The sequence below is a fragment of the Sorex araneus genome, chromosome 1, assembly GCF_027595985.1.
Source record: "Sorex araneus isolate mSorAra2 chromosome 1, mSorAra2.pri, whole genome shotgun sequence".
Taxonomy (NCBI): Eukaryota; Metazoa; Chordata; class Mammalia; order Eulipotyphla; family Soricidae; genus Sorex; species Sorex araneus.
The window spans coordinates 441475881-441495622 of NC_073302.1; the positions used below are offsets into that span (position 1 = coordinate 441475881).

The 19742-nt window shown below is 39.5% G+C and overlaps 1 protein-coding gene across 1 annotated transcript; it reads left to right on the forward strand.

Moving 5' to 3' along the window:
• Positions 1 to 17692: 17692 nt before the first annotated feature.
• On the forward strand, positions 17693 to 18634 carry LOC101554215 (olfactory receptor-like protein OLF3). The gene has a single exon (XM_012932659.2). It carries the CDS (start codon positions 17693 to 17695, stop codon positions 18632 to 18634), a length of 942 nt encoding a protein of 313 aa, XP_012788113.2.
• Positions 18635 to 19742: the final 1108 nt, after the last annotated feature.

Consider the following 19742-nt stretch of genomic DNA (forward strand, 5'->3'; position numbering starts at 1 on the left):
GATTATGAGATGGGAAGGAAGATAAAATACACAAGGAATCACATTTTTCAGTTAAGGCTTAAATTTCAACGAATCCTTCTACTTAAGATGAAAACACTTCCTTTCTCCTTGAATATGAGTCACTTATAGTGAGACTTTATTTATTCAAAACTTTAAAGGAGATGTAAAAGCTGGACAACCACATCATTGACTAGTGGTTGATGGCTGTATGTCCTCATAAATTTGTCAGGGTCCTCTCCCCTTTTGAATAGCTGATATCTTTGCCTTATACCTTGGAGGTTTATGGGAAGGGATTACTAAACTTGGACGAGTGAGTTTATTCTACTGGGACTATCCAGTGACTGGAACACGCAGGTATTACTCTTCATCCTTTTCCTGGTCATGTATCTGGTGACTGTGTTGGGGAACTTCTTCATTATTCTCCTGATAAGGTTGGGCAGCAGGCTCAGTAACCCCATGTACTTCTTCCTCAGTGTCCCATCTTTGTGGACATTTGGTGTACCAATAACTCAGGTCCCCAGGTGCTCCTTCACTTCCTGTCATCCTGGAAGTCCATCCCATTCTGGAGATGAAGCCAGTTCTTCATCTCCACAGCAATGGCAAGACAGAATCCTTCCTGCTGGAGCCCATGGCCTATGACTGCTATGTGGCCATGTGCCACCTGCTGCACTTACACAACCATCACACACAAACAGGTGTCCCTGGAGCTGGTTGCCAGATGCTTGGTGGACCAGCTCCAGGTACACAAATTCTCTCATGCAGACTATTCTCATCTTCTGACTCCCTTTGCTTTGTCATGTCATAAATCACTTTACCTGTGAGATGCTGACTGTGCGGTGGCTGACCAGCGTGGACACTCCTTCAACATGGTCATCTAAGGCTTTCTGGTGCCCATGCTTCCTGGTTTCCTGGTTCTCTCTCCCTGTGACTGGATAGTTGCTGCCATAATATGGATTTGCTCTACCCAGGGACACCGCAAGGCTTTTGGGACCTGTGCTTCCCACTTTACTGGGGTCTCCCTGTACTTTGGGACTTCCATCTTCAACTACCTGAAACCAGAGGCTGTCTTGTCAGCAGAAAAAAGAAGATGGTTGAACTTTTCTATGCTGTGGTCACACCCATGCTGAACCCCCTTATTCACAGCTTGAGGAACAAGGAGATGATGAGCACCCTTTGCAGAGTGATGGGGAAATTTAGTGAAGAAAGGTAAAGATTTGACATGCTTCTTCTTGCCTCTAGAGTTCAAAGACTGATGTTCCAAAGAAAAAATGAGAGATATGCCTTTTCTCCGGAATTTGCAGGAAGGTAGAACCTAGTGAATATACTTTTGTAGTTTTACTTTCCACATTAGCCAAGTGTTTAACTATGTTCAATGCTTTATTTTATTTATTTATTGAATCACCATGTCACTTTGAGTTAGTTAGAAAGCTTTCATGATTGAGTTTCAGTCATACAATGTTCTAATACCCATCCCTCCACTAGTGTACATTTCCCACCACCAATATCCCCAGTATATTGTCACCTCCCCCCCACCCCAGCCTGCCTCTATAGCAGGCACTTTTCTTCTCTCTTTCCCTCTTCTTTTTCTTATTCTTTTTCTCCTCCTCCTCCTCCTCCTCCTCCTCCTCCTCCTCCTTCTTCTTCTTCTTCTTCTTCTTCTTCTTCTTCTTCTTCTTCTTCTTCTTCTTCTTCTTCTTCTTCTTCTTCTCCTCCTCCTCCTCCTCCTCTTCCTCCTCCTCCTCCTCCTCCTCCTCCTCCTCCTTCTTCTTCTTCTTCTTCTTCTTCTTCTTCTTCTTCTTCTTCTTCTTCTTCTTCTTCTTCTTCTTCTTCTTCTTCTCCTCCTCCTCCTCCTCCTCCTCCTCCTCCTCCTCCTCCTCCTCCTCCTCCTTCTTCTTCTTCTTCTTCTTCTTCTTCTTCTTCTTCTTCTTCTTCTTCTTCTCCTTCTCCTCCTCCTCCTCCTCCTTCTTCTCCTTCTCCTTCTTCTCCTCCTCCCCTCCTCCCTTCCTCCCTCCCTCCCTCCCTCCTTCCCTCCCTCCCTTCCTTCCTTCCTTCCTTCCTTCCTTCCTTCCTTCCTTCCTTCCTTCCTTCCTTCCTTCCTTCCTTCCTTCCTTCCTTCCTTCCTTCCTTCCTTCCTTCCTTCGTTCCTTCGTTCCTTCCCAGGTGGACGTGGCTGTCAAAGAGATCCAAGTAGAAGTTGTGAATAATTCTCTCCAGTGCCCTTTTGGAAGATGTGATAGATCCATCAGGACGTTGGAGGGCAGTCATCTTGGTCTTGTAATTGGGGAAGGACAGGTGAGTGTTGTGAATACTTTTCCCGGCTTTTGCCGCATCAGCCAATACTTCTGCTCTTCTCTCTTTGAAGTCTTCCTTTATTGCTTCTCTGCACAGCTTTGCGATCTCAGACGTTAGCTTGTGGTTTCCTGAGGCTCATGCCAAACCACGTTGGCGAATGAGCTCGAGAGTTTCCGAAGACAGGCGTCTGTGTGTGGTTTTCCCACTCTCAGCATTCTTTGTGAATTCATGGAAGTGCTGAACCAGTCGATTGTATTCCTCATCGATGTTGTCAAGGACGGCATCTCCCCATGTTGCCACAATAGTGCCAAAGAGCTCCCAGTTGGTGGTCATTCTGGGAGTTCTCTTCTTAAACTTAAACTTTGCTGACCTTTCTCCCTGCTCTGTTAAGTAGAATTTTGCACGAAGGAGACAGTGGTCGGATCCCGTTTGACCTCCTGCTTGTTTGATCTCCACTATGCAGCAGTCATTCTATCTGTCCTTTTTCTGACTTATTTCACTTAGCATGATACTCTCCTTTTCCATACATTTATAAGCAAATGTTATGACTTCACTTTTTCTAATAGCTGCATAGTATTCATTTTGTAGATGTACCATAGGTTCTTTAACAAGTTGTCTATTCTCAGGCACTCAGAGAACAGTTGTTTCCAGATTCTGGCTATTGTGACTAGTGCTGCAATGAATAGACAAGTGCAGTTGTCATACCTGCCACATATTTTTGCAGTCCAGGAGTGTATTCCCAGAAGTAGTATTGCTGGGTCATATGGAAGCTCAATTTCCAGGTTTTTGAGGAATGCCATACTGTTTTCCAAAATTGCTGGACCAGTTGTCATTCTCACGAACAATAAGTGAGATCCCCTTTCTCCCTGCATTCATGCCTGAACTGGTTGTTCTTATTCTTTTTGATGTTTGCCAGTCTCGGTGGTATAAGGTGTTATCTCATTGTTGTTTTGATTTGCATCTCCCTGGTGATTAGTGTTGAAAAGCATTTTTTCATGGACCTTTTGATCATTTGTATTTCTCCTTTGAGAAAATTTCTGCTCATTTCTTCTCCCCATTTTTTTTGATGGGGTTGGAGGTTTTTACCTTATAAAGTTCTACCAGTGCCTTATATATCTTTGATATTAACCACATATCTGATCAGTGTTGGGTAAATATCCCATTATGTGAGCTGTCTCTGTATCTGGTTTACTGTTTCTTTTGAGGTGCAGAAGCTTCTTAGCTTAATGTAGCCCCATTTGTTTATCTTTGCTTTCACTTGCTTGGTCAGTGGTGTTTCATTTTTAAAGATGCCTTTAGCATCAATGTCATGGAGGGTTCTGCCTATGTTTTCCTCCATGTACCTTGTGGATTCAGGTCTGATATTGAGATCTTTAATCCATTTGATCTGACTTTTGTGCCTGGTATTAGACAGAGGTGTGAACTCATTTTTTTTTGTATGTAGCTGTTCAATTTTCCTAATTGTTGAAGAGGCTTTCCTTGGCCTACTTCACGTTTCTTGCTCCTGTGTCAAAGATTAAATGATCAAATATTTGAAGGTCTGTATCAGGATATTTAACTCTATTCCATTGGTCTATGGATCAGCCTCTATTCCAATACCATGCTGTTTTAATTATTATGGCTTTGTAGTACAGTTTGAACTTGAGGAAGGTGATGCCTCCCATATTTTTCCCAAGAATTGCTTTAGCTTTTCATGGGGGTTAACTGTTCCATATGAATTTCAGTAGTGCTTTGTATATTTCTTTGAACAATGTCATGGGTGTCTTTATAGGGACCACACTGAATTTTGTACAACGCTTTGGGAAGTATTGCCATTTTGATGATGTTAATCCTTCTGATCCATGAGCAGTGGATGCATCTCCATGTCCTCATGTCCTCTTTTATTTCCTAAAAAGTGTTTTGTAGTTTATTTGTTTGTTTGTTTGTTTTGTACAGGTCCTTCACCTCTTCACTTAAGCTTGTTCTGAGGTGCTTGATTTTCTGAGGCACAATTGTGAACAGGATTGTTTCTCTAATTTCTCTCTTCTTTTTCATTATTTGTATATAGGAAAGCCATGAATTTGGGGGTATTGATTTTGTAAACTGCCACTTTACTGTACAATCCATTGTTTCTAGAAGTTATTTTTTGTAGATTCTTAAGTATTTTCTAAGTATAGTATTATGTCAGGGCGTTTGCCTTGAATGCAGCTAACCCGGGTTTGATTCCTCTGCTCCTCTCAGAGAGCCTGGCAAGCAACTGAGAGTATCCCGCCTGTGCGGCAGAGCCTGGCAAGCTACCCGTGGTGTATTTGATATACCAAAGACAGTAACAACAAGTCTCACAATGGAGACATTCTGGTGCCTGCTTGAGTAAATCAATGAGCAACAGGATGACAGTAATACAGTGATAGTATTATGTCACCTGCAAATAGTGATAGCTTGACTTCTTCCTTTCTTATCTTGATGCCCTTGATATCTTTTATTGTCTAACTGCTATGTCAGGTACTTCCAGGACTATATTCAATAGACGTGGTGAGAGTGGGCAACCTTGTCTTGTCTCTGATCTTAGAGGAAAGGCTGTGAGTTTTTCCCCATTGAGGATAATGCTTGCCATGGGCTTATGTTCGATGGCTTTGACTATTTCAAAGAAAGTTTATTTTGACTCCTATTTTTGAGAGTTTTTATCAAAAACAGATGCTGGATCTTGTCAAATGCCTTTTCTGAATCTACTGATATGATCATATGCTATTTTTCTTTTCTTTTATTGATCTGGTGTATTACGTTGATTGACTTGTGAGTGTTGAACCACTCTTGCATCCCTGGGATGAATCCTACTTGGTCATGGTGTATGATCTTTTTGATGAGTTGGGTTCAGCCCTTTATTAATGCATGGTAATAAGGAACGACAACCAAAAATAGCCTTCAATTATCTGTCCTTCTCTACTTAATATTTAACCTTTATTTCAGGAAATTTAATGTAGTTCCTCAGCTTGGAAATAGTCACTCTGTACACTAGACCCTCTGTTCACCAGAAATGTAGCTTAAAAATATGCTCAACATCAATATCAGATGCCTTGCCTAGAAAGAGAAATAATAATATTCTTACATGTAATTTTCTTGGTGGTCATTCATAACTTTGCAATGTACCTTGATGACCAGTATAAAGTAGATACTCAACTATTAAGATGATATTTAAGGCACAACTTAGGACTAAATGGTGTGAAAACTAACCTCTATAAAATTTTTCAAAAATAGCCTTTTAGTCATTGCTTTGGTTATAGTAGACTCTTATACTGTCTCTGTTGCAAGTTCTCTTAATTCAAACCATACTTTCTGCTCTCTGTCAAACAAAAAGAACAAAGAATTAGATTTTCAGGAGAGCTTGGTGTTTTGCTACTGTGTTTCAGAGTTCTGTTTATTGTGTTAAGGAACATCTATATTCTTTTGTAATTTTTGTTGCTAAGTAAATGTATTATTTTTTATTGGTTATTACTGGTATACAGAAATGCTATTGATTTCTCTGTGGCGATCTTATATATAGTTATATCACTAGATTTCACTAGATTGTTAAAATTGTTTTTGTGGGCATAAAAACCTATCTTTAGAGTATATTGATCATTTTTATCTCTTTGTATCTTTATATTGATTTTACCTTACAGTTGTTTACTTCTGTATTTTCAGAAATTTCCAAACTCTCTCAGTGTCTTAATTTTCTTTACTTGTATCATAGTAAGACACTAGATGTCATGACAAATGGAAACTATGATAGTCTGCATTCTTTTAATTCTTGGCTCAAAGGATTGAATTTACACATTATCATTTAAGTATAATACTTGGTATAGATTTAGGGTATTTAACTTTAACTGTCTTTGAAAAGGGAGTATATTAGGATGAGACCATACAAAATATGTGCCAAGTATGTTTTAGACTAAATACATCTAAAGTATGTAGTATTAGCATACAAAATCACTGTCACTGTCACTGTCATCCCATTGCTCATTGATTTGCTCGAGCAGGCACCAGTAATGTCTCCATTGTGAAACTTGTTGTTACTGTTTTTGGCATATCAAATACGCCAGGGGTAGCTTGCCAGGCTCTGCTGTGTGGGTGAGATACTCTCAGTAGTGTGCTGGGCTCTCCGAAAGTGGTGGAGGAATCGAACCCGGGTTGGCCACATGCAAGGCAAACACCCTATCCACTATGCGATCGATCCAGCCCGGGTAACTCAGTCGGTAGAGCATATAAAATAGATAGTGAATTGAAAACATTCACCAAATAAACTTTTCTAGCTTCAAATTTAGTAAACCATAAATTAATAATTTAAATTTAGTTTAGTAAAACATACATGGTTAAATGAATGAAGCTGGAATCTGTGCCAATTCTAATAGGAAGATGGTTATCATTTTTCTCTTTTTGAAATGCTATAAAATTAATTTCTGATGTCTAAAGTAAAAGAAGTGCATTTTACAAATGAACTTAAGTCTATTCCCTCTACCACATATAAAATGAATATATAGTCATCTTTATGTATACAAGTAAACACATGTATTTATAATTATATAGAGAGATATATGTATATTCTTGTCTCCGTATTCAGGGATTCTACATATTATTGCTCAGGAGACCATATGGTGCGTGCTGGTACTGAGCCCAGGGTACTGCATGCGTGGAGAGCATCTTACCCACTCTGCTACCTCTTTGTTCCTTTTATTTCCCTATTTACTCTGGTGTTTGGACCACACCCAGTGGTCCTTAGTGATTACTCCTTGCTCTGTACAAGAGTTACTTCTGGTAGTGCCTGGAGGACTGTATGTGGTGTCAGGGATCAAACAGGGAAGTCCTACTCCCTTTAATAGTTCTTCAACCCCCTGCCAAGCCATATTAAACAGTGGTAAAGACAAGTCCACAAAATAGGGAGAAAAATGGCCGCTACTGCTGCCACACGACCTCATATCTCTTCATTCTCAGCAATGGAAAACAAATTATCAAATTCTTCCTTTCCAGCAGGTTCGACTCTGTGGGGGAAACTCCAAACAATAATAGTGAGTTTTTTTTGTTTGTATGTAATCAAAGTAAAGAGAAAGTAAAGTGAAGTTTATCAGCTACACAGGCGGGGTGGGGGGGCTGGGGGGAAGGGGGATGGAGGGGAGGTTTACTGTGGTTCTTGGTGGTAGAATATATGCACGGTGAAGGAATGGGTGTTCGAGCATTGTGTAACTGAGACTTAAGCCTGAAAGCTTTGTAACTTTCCACATGGTAATTCAATAAAAAAAATTTTAAAAAAAGAAAATAGTATTTTCTTAAAATATCAGTCACATTTCAGATGCTCAAAAGTCTTTTCCCCGTTTCTTCCCCTTGCACCTCTCCGTACACTTGTAGGTACCCCTGTAGGTAGGTAGATTGTTCATTGTGCTTAGGACACGGGTTTCATTGGTTGGAAGAAACTGTTATTGCCCGCCAGATCCTAGAATAATTCAGAGAGAAAATATAAATCCTCTTCTGGGGAAATGCTGGATGGCTAAGCAGAAAATGAGAGTGACCTAGTCACCTCACATTGACAAGTGGACAAGTGGAAGCTTTTTGTGGAAGAGGAGCCAATAATCTATCAATGCCCCACGCGTTCTCTTGCACAATGTCACACTTATTCATAGAGTTTTTTCTTTACACTAAAATGATTGAACTTTTATTTAAGATTTGGAACATCAGTCTCTACATTCATACAAGAATCTTGAAGATTGTCTTTCTTAAAATGAAAGGGAAAACAAACTTCTAATATAGCCAAGAATGTGGTGGTAGAATTTTAAGCATGCAGCACTATAGTATAATAAATACTAGTTTCTCTAGGGCCTAGCACTAAAGAGTCTCCTTGCCCAAACTCAGAGATGAAGATGGATCATACATTACCCCCATGTATTTCTGACATACCTGTTCCAGGGGCTATTGCTTAAAAGATTATGGGAATGGGTTAATTGGGATGGAAAGTTGAAATGTGAAGTGAGATAAATCACACCTTGACTTCTTAAATGAAGTGTAACATGAAGTCCCATTATCCAAAAGTGGCCGTGCTGAAAACTCGGATTTACTCCCCTTGAGAAATTAAAGTTTATTGGATTCATTCCTATCCTCCAGGGACAAGGGACCAAAACTTTTATTTGCAAAGTTGAAACACAAGTTAGGATGTTTGGCTCACAAGTGACCAGACATGGGGGAGGGAAAAGAAAAAGAAATCAAATAAACAAAGTATAATTGGCCCCTTGAGATTTCACCACCAAAGTTGGAGAAAGTTATTTGTTTCAAATTCCACAACTTTTCCAGTCCTGCCGTTTTCCAAGGCTCTCTTCCATCTTCAGTGGTGAGTTAGGCATTTTCAGTCTAAACATCGATTATGAAACCAGGTTGCTCTAAGTCCATAGCTGCCTCCTATACTCTTCAAGCCTAAGAGTAAGGTGTCTTGACCTATTGTTCTCCAATAGAATATTTTTCCCTAAAAAGATGTGTTTTGATTATTTGAATTAAAATTCAGATTTTTTTCTCCACCACTTGTGATGATCTTCAGCTTGCTAATGAGTTAGTTAGCACCAGATTTAAAATCTAATCTCTGTTTTTCACTGACTCCTGGAAAAAGAAGTCGGGTACCAGAATTGCGCTGATGCCAACAGATAGAGGGCACCATCAGAGAGAAGTGATTTACACTCATGCGGAATTTAGTTTTTTTTGGTGGACAAGCCTTAAGAGTAACATCCCTATTGGAAACGCTTTCCAAATTTACCCAAGTAGAGCTGTTGGGGAATATAATGTAACTACTACAGGTGCTGTTGTTTACATTTCGTGCTGAAGCTTTTGTATGGTTTAAAAATATTCCTATTTTCAAGTTTATTTCAGTTTAACAAGTTTATGACCATAACTTTAACAAATTGTTCTGTTGTTTTTATTACTGCTACATAACTATAGAATATGCTCATTTTATGTAATTTCCTACACTTTACACATATGAAAAGTCATGTTCTAGGATCTTAGGAGAATATTTGCTTGACTATAAAGCATTGATACAATGGAAGGGGTGTTTCAGAGTGAAAACAGAACATTCAAGCTGCATGAACATGATCTAAAGACAGATCTGTGGTCAGTAATGATACATGTAGGTAGTTGTGCCTGAAATTAAAGTTTGGCTTGACAATCTACCATGATTAGTTTTAGCTTGATGCTCATTATCTAAGTGCTCTGGGGTAAAGAGGAAAACAAGAGTCGAGCATGTCAGCTAGAAAGAAGCTGAAGAGAGTGGAGGGAGATTTGTGCCTATAGGAGACCAATTCTAGATCCGTAGCTTATTCTCCAGCATTGCCTGTCTTTGCTTTCCATGCATTCCATGTGGCATTCTTTTTTCCCACCCATATCCATGTCTACAAAGTACTGTAAAATCTTGGCGTGAAGGGATATGGGCTTAGCATAAGCTCCCCTGCTCTCTAGCGACGCAGCCCTCACTGCTGGGCTTGCTGCTTCTCTGTATAGGAGATGAATCTAGCAAAGTGGCAGAATAAAGTTTGGAAGTAATTGAATTGGGCCCATGATAGATAGCTTAGGTTAATGGTTTTGCTTCTTGTTTGTTGATGGGGAAAATAAGAACTTTATTCTGAAGTTTCTGTTTTTGAGTGTGTGTGTGTATGTGTGTGTGTCTGTGTGTGTCTGTGTGTGTGTGTGTGTGTGTGTGTGTGTGTAGCTTTGCTCTTAAGGATCACAGTTCAAATAATTTTAGAATCCCACATTTTCCCTGGTTAATCTGTTCTCAGTAGTGTTTTCACCAGGATAGAAACAAATTCTAGAAATGTTTCCCGTAGAGAAGGACTGAACATTATACTCTGAAGTGAAAACTGAGATAGAATGTTGAAGAATTGATATATAAAGTCTTGCATGCTTTTAGTAATATAAAGGCTAATTCTCAAGAAATGGCATCTTAAACTGTTTATTTTTATGTTCTATTATTCTCATTGTTTCCACTTCTCTTTCATGCAACTTCATTGCTATTTCCTTACTTCTTCGTTATGCCTTTATTATCTTTTGGTTTTTCTTCTTTCTGACCATTACTTTTTTTTTTCTTTTTGGGTCACACCCGGCGATGCACAGGGGTTACTCCTGGCTCTACACTCAGGAATTACTCCTGGCGGTGCTCAGGGGACCATATGGGATGCTGGGATTCGAACCCGGTTCGGCCGCGTGCGAAACAAACGCCCTACCCGCTGTGCTATTGCTCCAGCCCCCATTACATTTATTTTTAACTTTTTGTCATAGGTAGCCTATTGGTAACTTTCCTGATTTATTCTTATTCACATCATAATATTCTCTCACACACAATTTTGCTAACTTATCTCAGATATATATTTTTCAGTCTACTGTTTATTTAAATTCAAGTTAGACTTTAAGAAGATATTGAATACATATACATCACATATAAAAATCATAGAATGATTTTTTTACTTGAGGTTTTACTTATATAACTTAAAATGAACTATTATATGTATATATGTAATTCAGTAACATTTATATATTCAGTGTGGTTTTTTGTTTATTTTTTGTTTGGAGAGGCCACACCCAGTGGTACTCAGGGATTACTTCTGGCTCTACACTCAGGAATCACTCCTGGTGGGCTTAGGGGACCATATGGGATGCCCAGAATCAAAGCTGGATTGTTCTTGTGCAAGGCAAGCTTCCTACCTGCTGTACTATCACTCTGACCCTGTTCGAAGCATTTTTGTATTTTCTTAGGACTGGAGCAGTAGCACAGTGGGTAGGGCATATGTGCCTTGCATGAGGCCTACCCTGGTTTGATTCCTGTGTCCCTCTCGGAGAGACTGGCAAGCTACTGAGAGTATCCCACCCACACAGCAGAGCTTGGCAAGCTACCTGTGGTGTATTCGATATGCCAAAAACAGTAACAAGTCTCACAATGGTAACATTGCTGGTCCCCGCTAGAGCAAATCGATGAACAACAGGACGACAGTGCTACTTAGCTTTGACAGTGCTACAGTGTTTGTTTCTTAGTGTATAGCTCAGAAGACATGAGTTGAAATTTTTGAGTACCTCAGACATATGTGAGAGGGTTTGAGCAGGGGGGGGGACCCAGAGGGGACCTAGAAAGTAACCTTAGACTATGGCTATTTCTCTCCTTTATAATGACTTTGGCTTTATTCACAAACACTCAACAGTATTCCTCTCCCTTTGTCTCCAGGTGGACCAGAACTGTGGGTCACTGTGTGTGTGAGTGTGTGTGTGTGTATGTGTGTGTGATGTAATAGTATTTTTCTGCAAACAGAAGGAACTACACTGACTCTCTACAGAGAATAAATTGTAAGTTGTTTGTGGGAGCTCCCTCGGAGAAAAATATCTTCCCGATCTGGTAAAATTCATCTCCTCTGTCAAGGACTCTCCGTCATGCCTCATCTTCACCTTGCTGGGGCTGTTATTTAGAGTACGCACAACTATCCTTACTTCTACTTCTCCTTTGGAAGGCAGATTTATTAAAATGTGCAGTGATCTTGATCATTTGCTCTTAGTTAATTTTTGCTTCCATCATTAGCCATAATCAAAGTTTTTACTTTTCCTTAGAGGGGAAGAAAGAATTTCCTGCATGCATCTTCCAAAGTTGTGGCCCTCACCGTTCCTCCAGATACAGGGTTAAAGCAAGATCACTTTCTCATGTTTGTGAGCGGCAGTTAATCAAAAAGTGCTGCAGAGACACAGTCCCCAGATGGGGAGGTGTGTGAAGCTGGTCCCTTAATGGGAGACGAGTGTTTCTCCTCCACGTCTTGCTGCTGAGGAGGCCGGGGGGCTAGCCTGCAAGCTCACTGCTCGGTGGGAGCAGACCCTCTGCTCATCAGATTGAAGTGATGGGGTGCAAAGTAGCACCATGCAGTGCTCTTGGTATGCTTCCTGATTTTTATATTAGTCCAATCGGCTCCTATGAACAATACACATCTCTTCTCTGTAGATAAGCCATGCTATATTTGAGATGTAGAACAGACCTGCCTCAGAATACAGGATACTTTTGTTTCCTACTGCCTTCTCCCGACTCTTACGCTGATATTGCTGCCATTGGAACTCTTTTCTCCCTCTAAAAAGTAGAGATGGTAAGTCCAAATAATTTGATGAAAATTATGTCATATATCTATGCGATGTATGTTATCGGTATAATGCATGGTATACAGTAAGTATTCAACCATAGCTATTAATTTATATCAACTTTATTTAGAAATAGGTAAAGTTGCATTTCTTTTGTGGGGTAATTTTAGACCACTCCAGGCCATGGTCGCTGGTAACTCCTGGCACAGTGCTCACTAGTGCCTCCTGGCACAATGCTCAGGAACCCCACAGTGCTGGCAAACATATGCCCAACTCGTTGCATTATTTCTCAATGAGTCATGAGTCCAGCATTAACAGTCCTCTGAGCACACATGTCATCGCCACACCCACACCATATCCTGCACCACAGGCAACCAGCCAAGAGAGAGCCAGGAGGATGAGCACATCACAGTGACACTTGAGCCTCTGGAGAGCACTGAAGAAAGAAGAACGGCTGCTTTGAACAAGTCTTACAAATAGCTGATGATCTATTTAATAACAAATCAGAACAGAAATGCTCTTAGAGACAATGAATCACACTTTGGTACGTGTTAGGTTTTATTTTTGATATTTCATACTGAAGGTTAGTTCTCAGTTTCCTTTGGGCATTTGTTGTTCTCTTAGTATGTTTCCTTGCCACCCATATTTTGGAGAAAACATTCTCTCCTGACTAGCTTCGTCCAGCAGGTTTTTTCTCGAGATTCATCCATGTTGTAGCAAATCTCATGATTTTATCTCTTTTTGTAGCTGAGTAATATTTTATTGTTGTATATGTGCAATAGGCACTTTATTCAGGCCCCTGTTCTTAGACACTTGCGTTGTTTCCAAACTTTGGCTTTTGTGATTAATGCTGAAATGAATATAGGCATGCAAATGTCTACTCTGAATAGAGTTTTTGAACCCATGGGGTAGGTGCCAAGAAGTGAAATTTGCTGGGTCAGATGGGAGATCAATCCCGTTTTGGAAATGTTCATATTGTTTTCCAAAAAGACTGGATCAGTTGACATTTCCACCAGCTGTGAGTGGGGCCCTTTCTTTCCTACATCCATAGCATTAGTATTGTTTTGTTTTTTGTGATGTGTGTCACTCTCACTGGTATGAGACGATATCTCATTGTTTTGACTTGCATTTCCCTGATGATAAGTGATACCGAGCATTTTCTTTTCATGTAGAAAAGAAAGTTTTCTTTTCTTTTCTTTTCTTTTCTTTGCTTTTGGCCATCTGTTTGCCTTCTTTGAGGAAATATCTATTCATCTCTCCCTTCCATTTTTGATGGGATTGTTCTTTTCTTGTAAAGTTCTACCAGAGCTTTATATATCTTGAATCTTTATATACCCTTGATCGTGTTGACAAATATTCCCTACAAGTTTGTGGGGTATCTTTTTATTCTGGGCACTGTTTCCTTTGTGGTGCATTAATTTCTTTGTTTGATGTAATTCTATTTGCTTATCTTTGCACTTGCCAGGTTTGTAATGACATTGAATCATTGAAGATTACATGTGATGAACATGCCAATATTTTCTCAGTATTATTTATGGCTTTAGGTGTAAGATCAAGATCTTTAATCTATTTTTATTTAACTTTTGTTTATGGTGTTAAAAAGGGGTGTGTGTTTATTTATTTTTGCATGTGACTGACCAGTTTTCCCAACATAATGTGTTAAAGAGAGTTTTCTTGGTCTGTTTCATGTTTTTACCCATTTATCAAAGATTAATTGTCTATATACCTGAGAATCTGCCTCTGGGTTCTTAACTGTATTTAATTAGTCTGAGAGTCTGTCCTTATTCCGGTATCATATTGTTTTGATACCTACAGGTTTATAGTATAGTTTGAAGTTGGGGACAAAGACACCTCTCATCTTCTTTATTTCTAGGATTGTTTGCCTAGTTAGGGGGTTTAAAAAATTGCAAACGTGCGCATACTGGAGGATGTGATGTGTGTGTGTGTGTTGTGTTGTGTTTTTTGCGGGCTCTCGGGGCAGTGCTCTCTCTCATGCTGCTCGCTTTCGGTGCTCTCAAGTTGCTGTGTATGGACCGGATTGGGATGGATCCTCCTTGTTCTCTGCTTCTTTGTGTGCTGCTGTGCTCTCTTCTGTCTCTCTATCTCTGTCTCTGTCTCTGTAGTCTCTCCGCTCGTCTCTTCCGGCTTCTCTCTGTCTCTGCTTCTGTGTCTTCTCTCTGCTTAGGTGTCTTCCCTCTTTCTTCTCTGTCTTCACCTGTGTCTTCTGTCTTGCCTCTGTCTCTTCTCCCTCTGTGTCTTCTCCTTGCTTCCGTCTTGAACTCTGCCCCTCTTCTGTGTCTTCTCTCCTCTGTGTCTTTTCTGCTGCTTCTGTCTTGCCTCTCTCCTTCTCTTAGAGTCTTAGTTTATATAGCAATCACATAGGGTGGTGACACAAAGGTGGGTTGAACATTAACAAATCAACAAAGAAGGGTAAAACCATTTCTCCAGGAGATTAACAAAATCTCATCTAAGGAGATTACTTCAGATTACTAGGAGATCCACTCAAGGGTGGGATCCAAACAAGGGTGTCGCTTTCTTCCTTCCTCAGCTAGTAATCCACTTAGTTATAGTAAATTTACTTTTAATATTTCTAGCAATGTCATACTGTATGACCACAGTAAGAGATATATCAGACTTAAAGTTTGGTTCCTCCTGAGGATATTCACTATATGTTCTAGTCCACAGTCCTCAGGCCAGTTTAGTCTTCCTAACCCCAGCAGGGTCCTAGTCTCATCGTTACTTTTGGATCATGACAGCATTTGTCTATGACCATGTTCTAAACTTATAGTTGAGTATTGTGGTGCTTTGGCCTGACCCATTTCCATGCCAGGGTAGCTCACAGCTTGCCCTGGGTCCATTCTGTCCCTCATTGGGACCCTGCTTTTGGGGTGCTAGGAACTAAGGGCAACTGAGTTGAGAAAGCAGATGCCCAGGAGTAAATATTATTGGAGTCAATCAACTCCCAAGTAACAAAGCATAATATTAACCATCTTCCTGTGTCCATACAGAAAGGACATTGCTTTAAGGTAAACTAAGTTCCCTGCAGCAAGGCTGAAAGGACAAACTCAATGTTATCCTACAAGAGGGTTCTATTATTTCATATAAATATTTTTTGTTTTTTTTTCTTTTTGGGTCACACCCAGCGATGCACAGGGGTTACTCCTGGCTTTGCACTCAGGAATTACTCCTGGCAGTGCTCAGGGGACCATATGGGATGCTGGGAATCAAACCCAGGTCAGCCGCATGCAAGGCAAACGCCCTACCCACTGTGCTGTCTCTCAGCCCCAATTTCATATAAATTTTAACAGTGTTTGAATTATATCTTTAAAAAATGTCGCGGCATTTTTTAGACTGCATTGAATCTGTCTAATGCTTTGGTGAAGATTGTCATATTTCCAGATAGGAAAAGAATTAAAATTCTCACTGCCTGCAGATGGCCTAATGCTGTACCTAAAAAACCCCAAAGACTGAAAAAAACACCTCTAGTAATAATAAACATGTACAAAGTAAAGTGGCAGGCAATCAATGTGCAATTCATGACTTTTCTACATGCAAAAAATGAAATAGAAGAGAGATAAATTTTAAACAATGCTATTCACAATTGTGCCTCAGAAAATCAAGTACCTAGCAATCATTCTAACAAAAGGGGTAAAAAACTATACGAAGAAAACTATGAAACACTACCAAAAGAAACAAAGTAGGACATGAGGAAATGGAAACACATCTCTTCTTCATAGAGTGACAGAATTAATACTGTCAAGATGACAATTATCCCAAAACTCTTACGTTTTTAAGTGCTCATTTCCTTGTCAATCAAGTAGTTTATTACCAGTAATTTTGGTATGGGCAACTGAAAGACATAGAAGATTTTGGATAGTTTTGCTCATTGTTCATTTCCACTATATCTGTATGGATTCCAACAAAAAGTTCTGTTTTTAGTAAATCCTTTGTTATTTATGCCTTCAATGTTACAGCATCATGACTATTTTATGAGTATTTGAATATTATCTTCATCATAATAAATTTTATAATAATGAGGCCATATGCATTTAAGGGATTATCTCTAAACATCCTCCTATTTTAAAAATGAAACAGAGGAATTTGATAAAAGCAACTATAGTGTACTGACAAACTGTAATAGCATGAATAGTCTAGAAATAATTGGAATAATGACTTTGAAAATACCAATTTTTGTTGTCACTGTGGCCTCCAATACTTATACTGCATCTGTATATTTTGGTTAGACTTAACGTGTTTTTTCTGTAAATGAGAAACAAAGAGGAAATGCCATGGGGTCAAAATACTACTAATTATGTTCACTGTCACTGTCACTGTCATCCCATTATTCATCGATTTGCTTGAGTGGGCACCAATAACGTTTCTATTGTGAGACTTGTTACTGTTTTTGGCATATCAAATATGCCATGGGTATACTTCTATCATATGTTCTATAATTAAGATCTGATCTTCTATCCTTTAATCTTCCCTGATAAGGACTGATCAGTATTGTATTATAAATGGAATAAACTGTTTTCCCCCAAGAAAATTTCACTATTAAGTAATAAGATACCATTGAACTCTCTATTAAATTGTTACTGAAGTTTGTACAAGATGAATTTTAGCTGCTTTGTGTACCCTTAATTTAGTCAATACCTGATTCTTGAAACTGACCAGCCTGGTCAGTGTTACCCAGATGGGCCACTTGTGTAAGGAAGGTGGAAAGATACTTACCATTTGAGGCTCTCATAAGGTCATTTCCAAAAAGTATTTTTAAGTTCATAGCAATAAGAAGTATAATAATATTATTTAAAACATCCAGGGTTTCATGGAGATATTCCACTGAGGTGAAGTGAGATGGATTATGTCAGCTGTTGACATACAACACAAGAACAAGGTTAGATGGTCCTGAACATCATTTAGGACTCAGTAAAGTATTTTTCATGTGTAACAAAATTTTCTTAATAGAAAGACAAGTATTATCTCTCATAATAACACTAAATTGAGTAAAAATAATCTTAAATCCTTCATTAGTTTATTTCTACCATCTATGAGCGATGTTTGAGAAAACAAATTAGTTTCCAACCAATTGAACTCCAAGAATATAACATTTTTTTCCTCTGTGATTTCAGCTGCAAGACTGGGTCCTCTTGCATTCTTCATCTATGGAAATGCTCAATCAGTCTGGCTGGTGATTTGGCTGAATCACAGGACTAAACATTTAGTGGATAGAGTCTCCTAATGGTTGGAGTCACTAGTCCTGCATTTCCGTAATTTACTGTGTCATTTTTTGTTAAGTTCTAAGAAACTAATGGACCAGGGAAATAAAACCCAGGCCTGGGTGAGCGAGTTTATTCTCCTGGGGCTGTCTCGTGTCTGGGAGATTCAGATATTCCTCTTTGTATTGATCCTGGTTATGTACTTAGTGACCATCGTGGGAAATGTCCTCATTCTTTTTCTGATCAGATTGGACAGCAGGCTCCATACGCCCATGTACTTCTTTCTTAGTGTCTTATCCTTTGTCGATCTCTGTTATGCAAACAGCATTGCCCCACAAATGCTCGTTCACCTCCTTTCAGCTCGCAAGACCATCCCATTCCTCAACTGTATGATCCAGCTCTACGTGTCCTTGGCCTTGGGTGGCTCCGAGTTCTTCCTGCTGGGTGCCATGGCTTATGACCGCTATGTGGCCGTGTGCCACCCACTGCACTACACAGTCATCATGCACGGAGGGGTGTGCCTGGGACTGGCTGCCGGCTGCTTGGTGGGTGGTTTCACGAATTCCCTGATGGAAACAGTCATCACCTTCCGGCTCCCTCTGTGTCGCAACGTCGTGAACCACTTTGCCTGCGAGACTCTAGCCGTGGTGCGGCTGGCCTGCGTGGACACCTCCTTCAACCTGGTCATGGTGGCCATCTCGGGCTTTCTGGTCATCATGCTTCCTTGCTCCCTGGTCCTCTTCTCTTACGGCCGGATCGTGGTTGCCATCCTGCGGATTCCTTCCAGGCAGGGGCGCAGGAAAGCCTTTGGCACGTGCGCCTCCCACCTCGCTGTGGTTTGCATGTGCTTCGGGGCTACCATATTCACCTACCTGGGACCACGCTCAGCCTCCTCCGAGGAAGGGGAGAAGATGGTAGCGCTCTTCTACGCGCTGGTAGCACCCATGCTGAACCCCTTAATTTACAGTCTGAGAAATAAAGAAGTCATGGGAGCTTTCCAGAAGGCTTTGGAGAAACTAAGGGATAAAGGATGAAGACTGCAGTCGCCTCTTGCTATGTGTCTTCCAGACCAAGAAGGAGTTCAGGTCAATGTAGAGAGAGCTTCCACAAAGAAGACCATAGGCTGAAAATTATGATACGTCGAATTAAAATTCGAATAAAGAATTTTCCCACATGATCAAAGCATCTTTCTCTATGTGTCTATACCTCATTAGGTGCAAGACCTCTTCCCTGGATCTCTGGTGTCCAACAGTATTTGATCACTATCTGCCCATTACCTTAGAGTATCACTATATGAAGAAATGATTCATAATTTCATCAAAGACATTTGCTTGAGAAATAAGTAGAGAAATGAATTCTCCAATTAAGGTTGACTTTTTAACATGTGGATTAGAATGAAGAAAGACTCCTTCTCACATGCTAGTCATTTGTGAAATATCCTTATCTCCCCCAGGAGAAACACAATTTGTTTCTTTTTCTCTTTTTTTTAAGCAATAGAAATTTAGAACCTTCAGCACCACTTTTGCCTTAGTCTTAAATGTGATAACACTTGAAATAAATTACATAATATTTATTCAGGTAAGTTAATTGAATTTAATTATCATTTTCAAATAGCAAATTAGATATTAATATATTAAGCATCTCTGACTTCACTATAGTATCTTTCATTTTTGGTAAAATATATTAAAATATAAATTTTGCAATGTTAGCCATTTTTGAATGTATAATTTAATAGACTTAATTGTATTTGTAATATAATTCAAACATCACTACTAAAACTAAAGCTTTTCATCACTGTATTTTTAATTCAACCAATTTCTCAAGAAGTTTTCCTTATAAATTAGTTACATCTTCACACTTATTTTGTAGCTTAAGTGAGCATGGTGTATTTAGTCCTATTCATGATTTTGTTGATTTTCACAAATCACACCAACCCAAGCAAGATTTGGATTCTGCACTTTTGTTTAAATTTTATATTGACTCTATTGGACACCCTCCTTTTCTTGTAAGCTCAAATCTGCATTCAGAATCTGAAGGTTTATTTTCATTTGTCTTTGATCCTTTGATTTTCTTCTTACTCTTTCATAGATAAAAATATAAAGACAAATTATGGAAAGAAATATCAAATTGTAAATATCAGTT

What these genes read in the sequence shown, in the direction of transcription:
- LOC101554215 (XM_012932659.2), top strand. Translation starts at nt 17,693, where the DNA reads ATGGACCAGGGAAATAAAACCCAGGCCTGGGTGAGCGAGTTTATTCTC.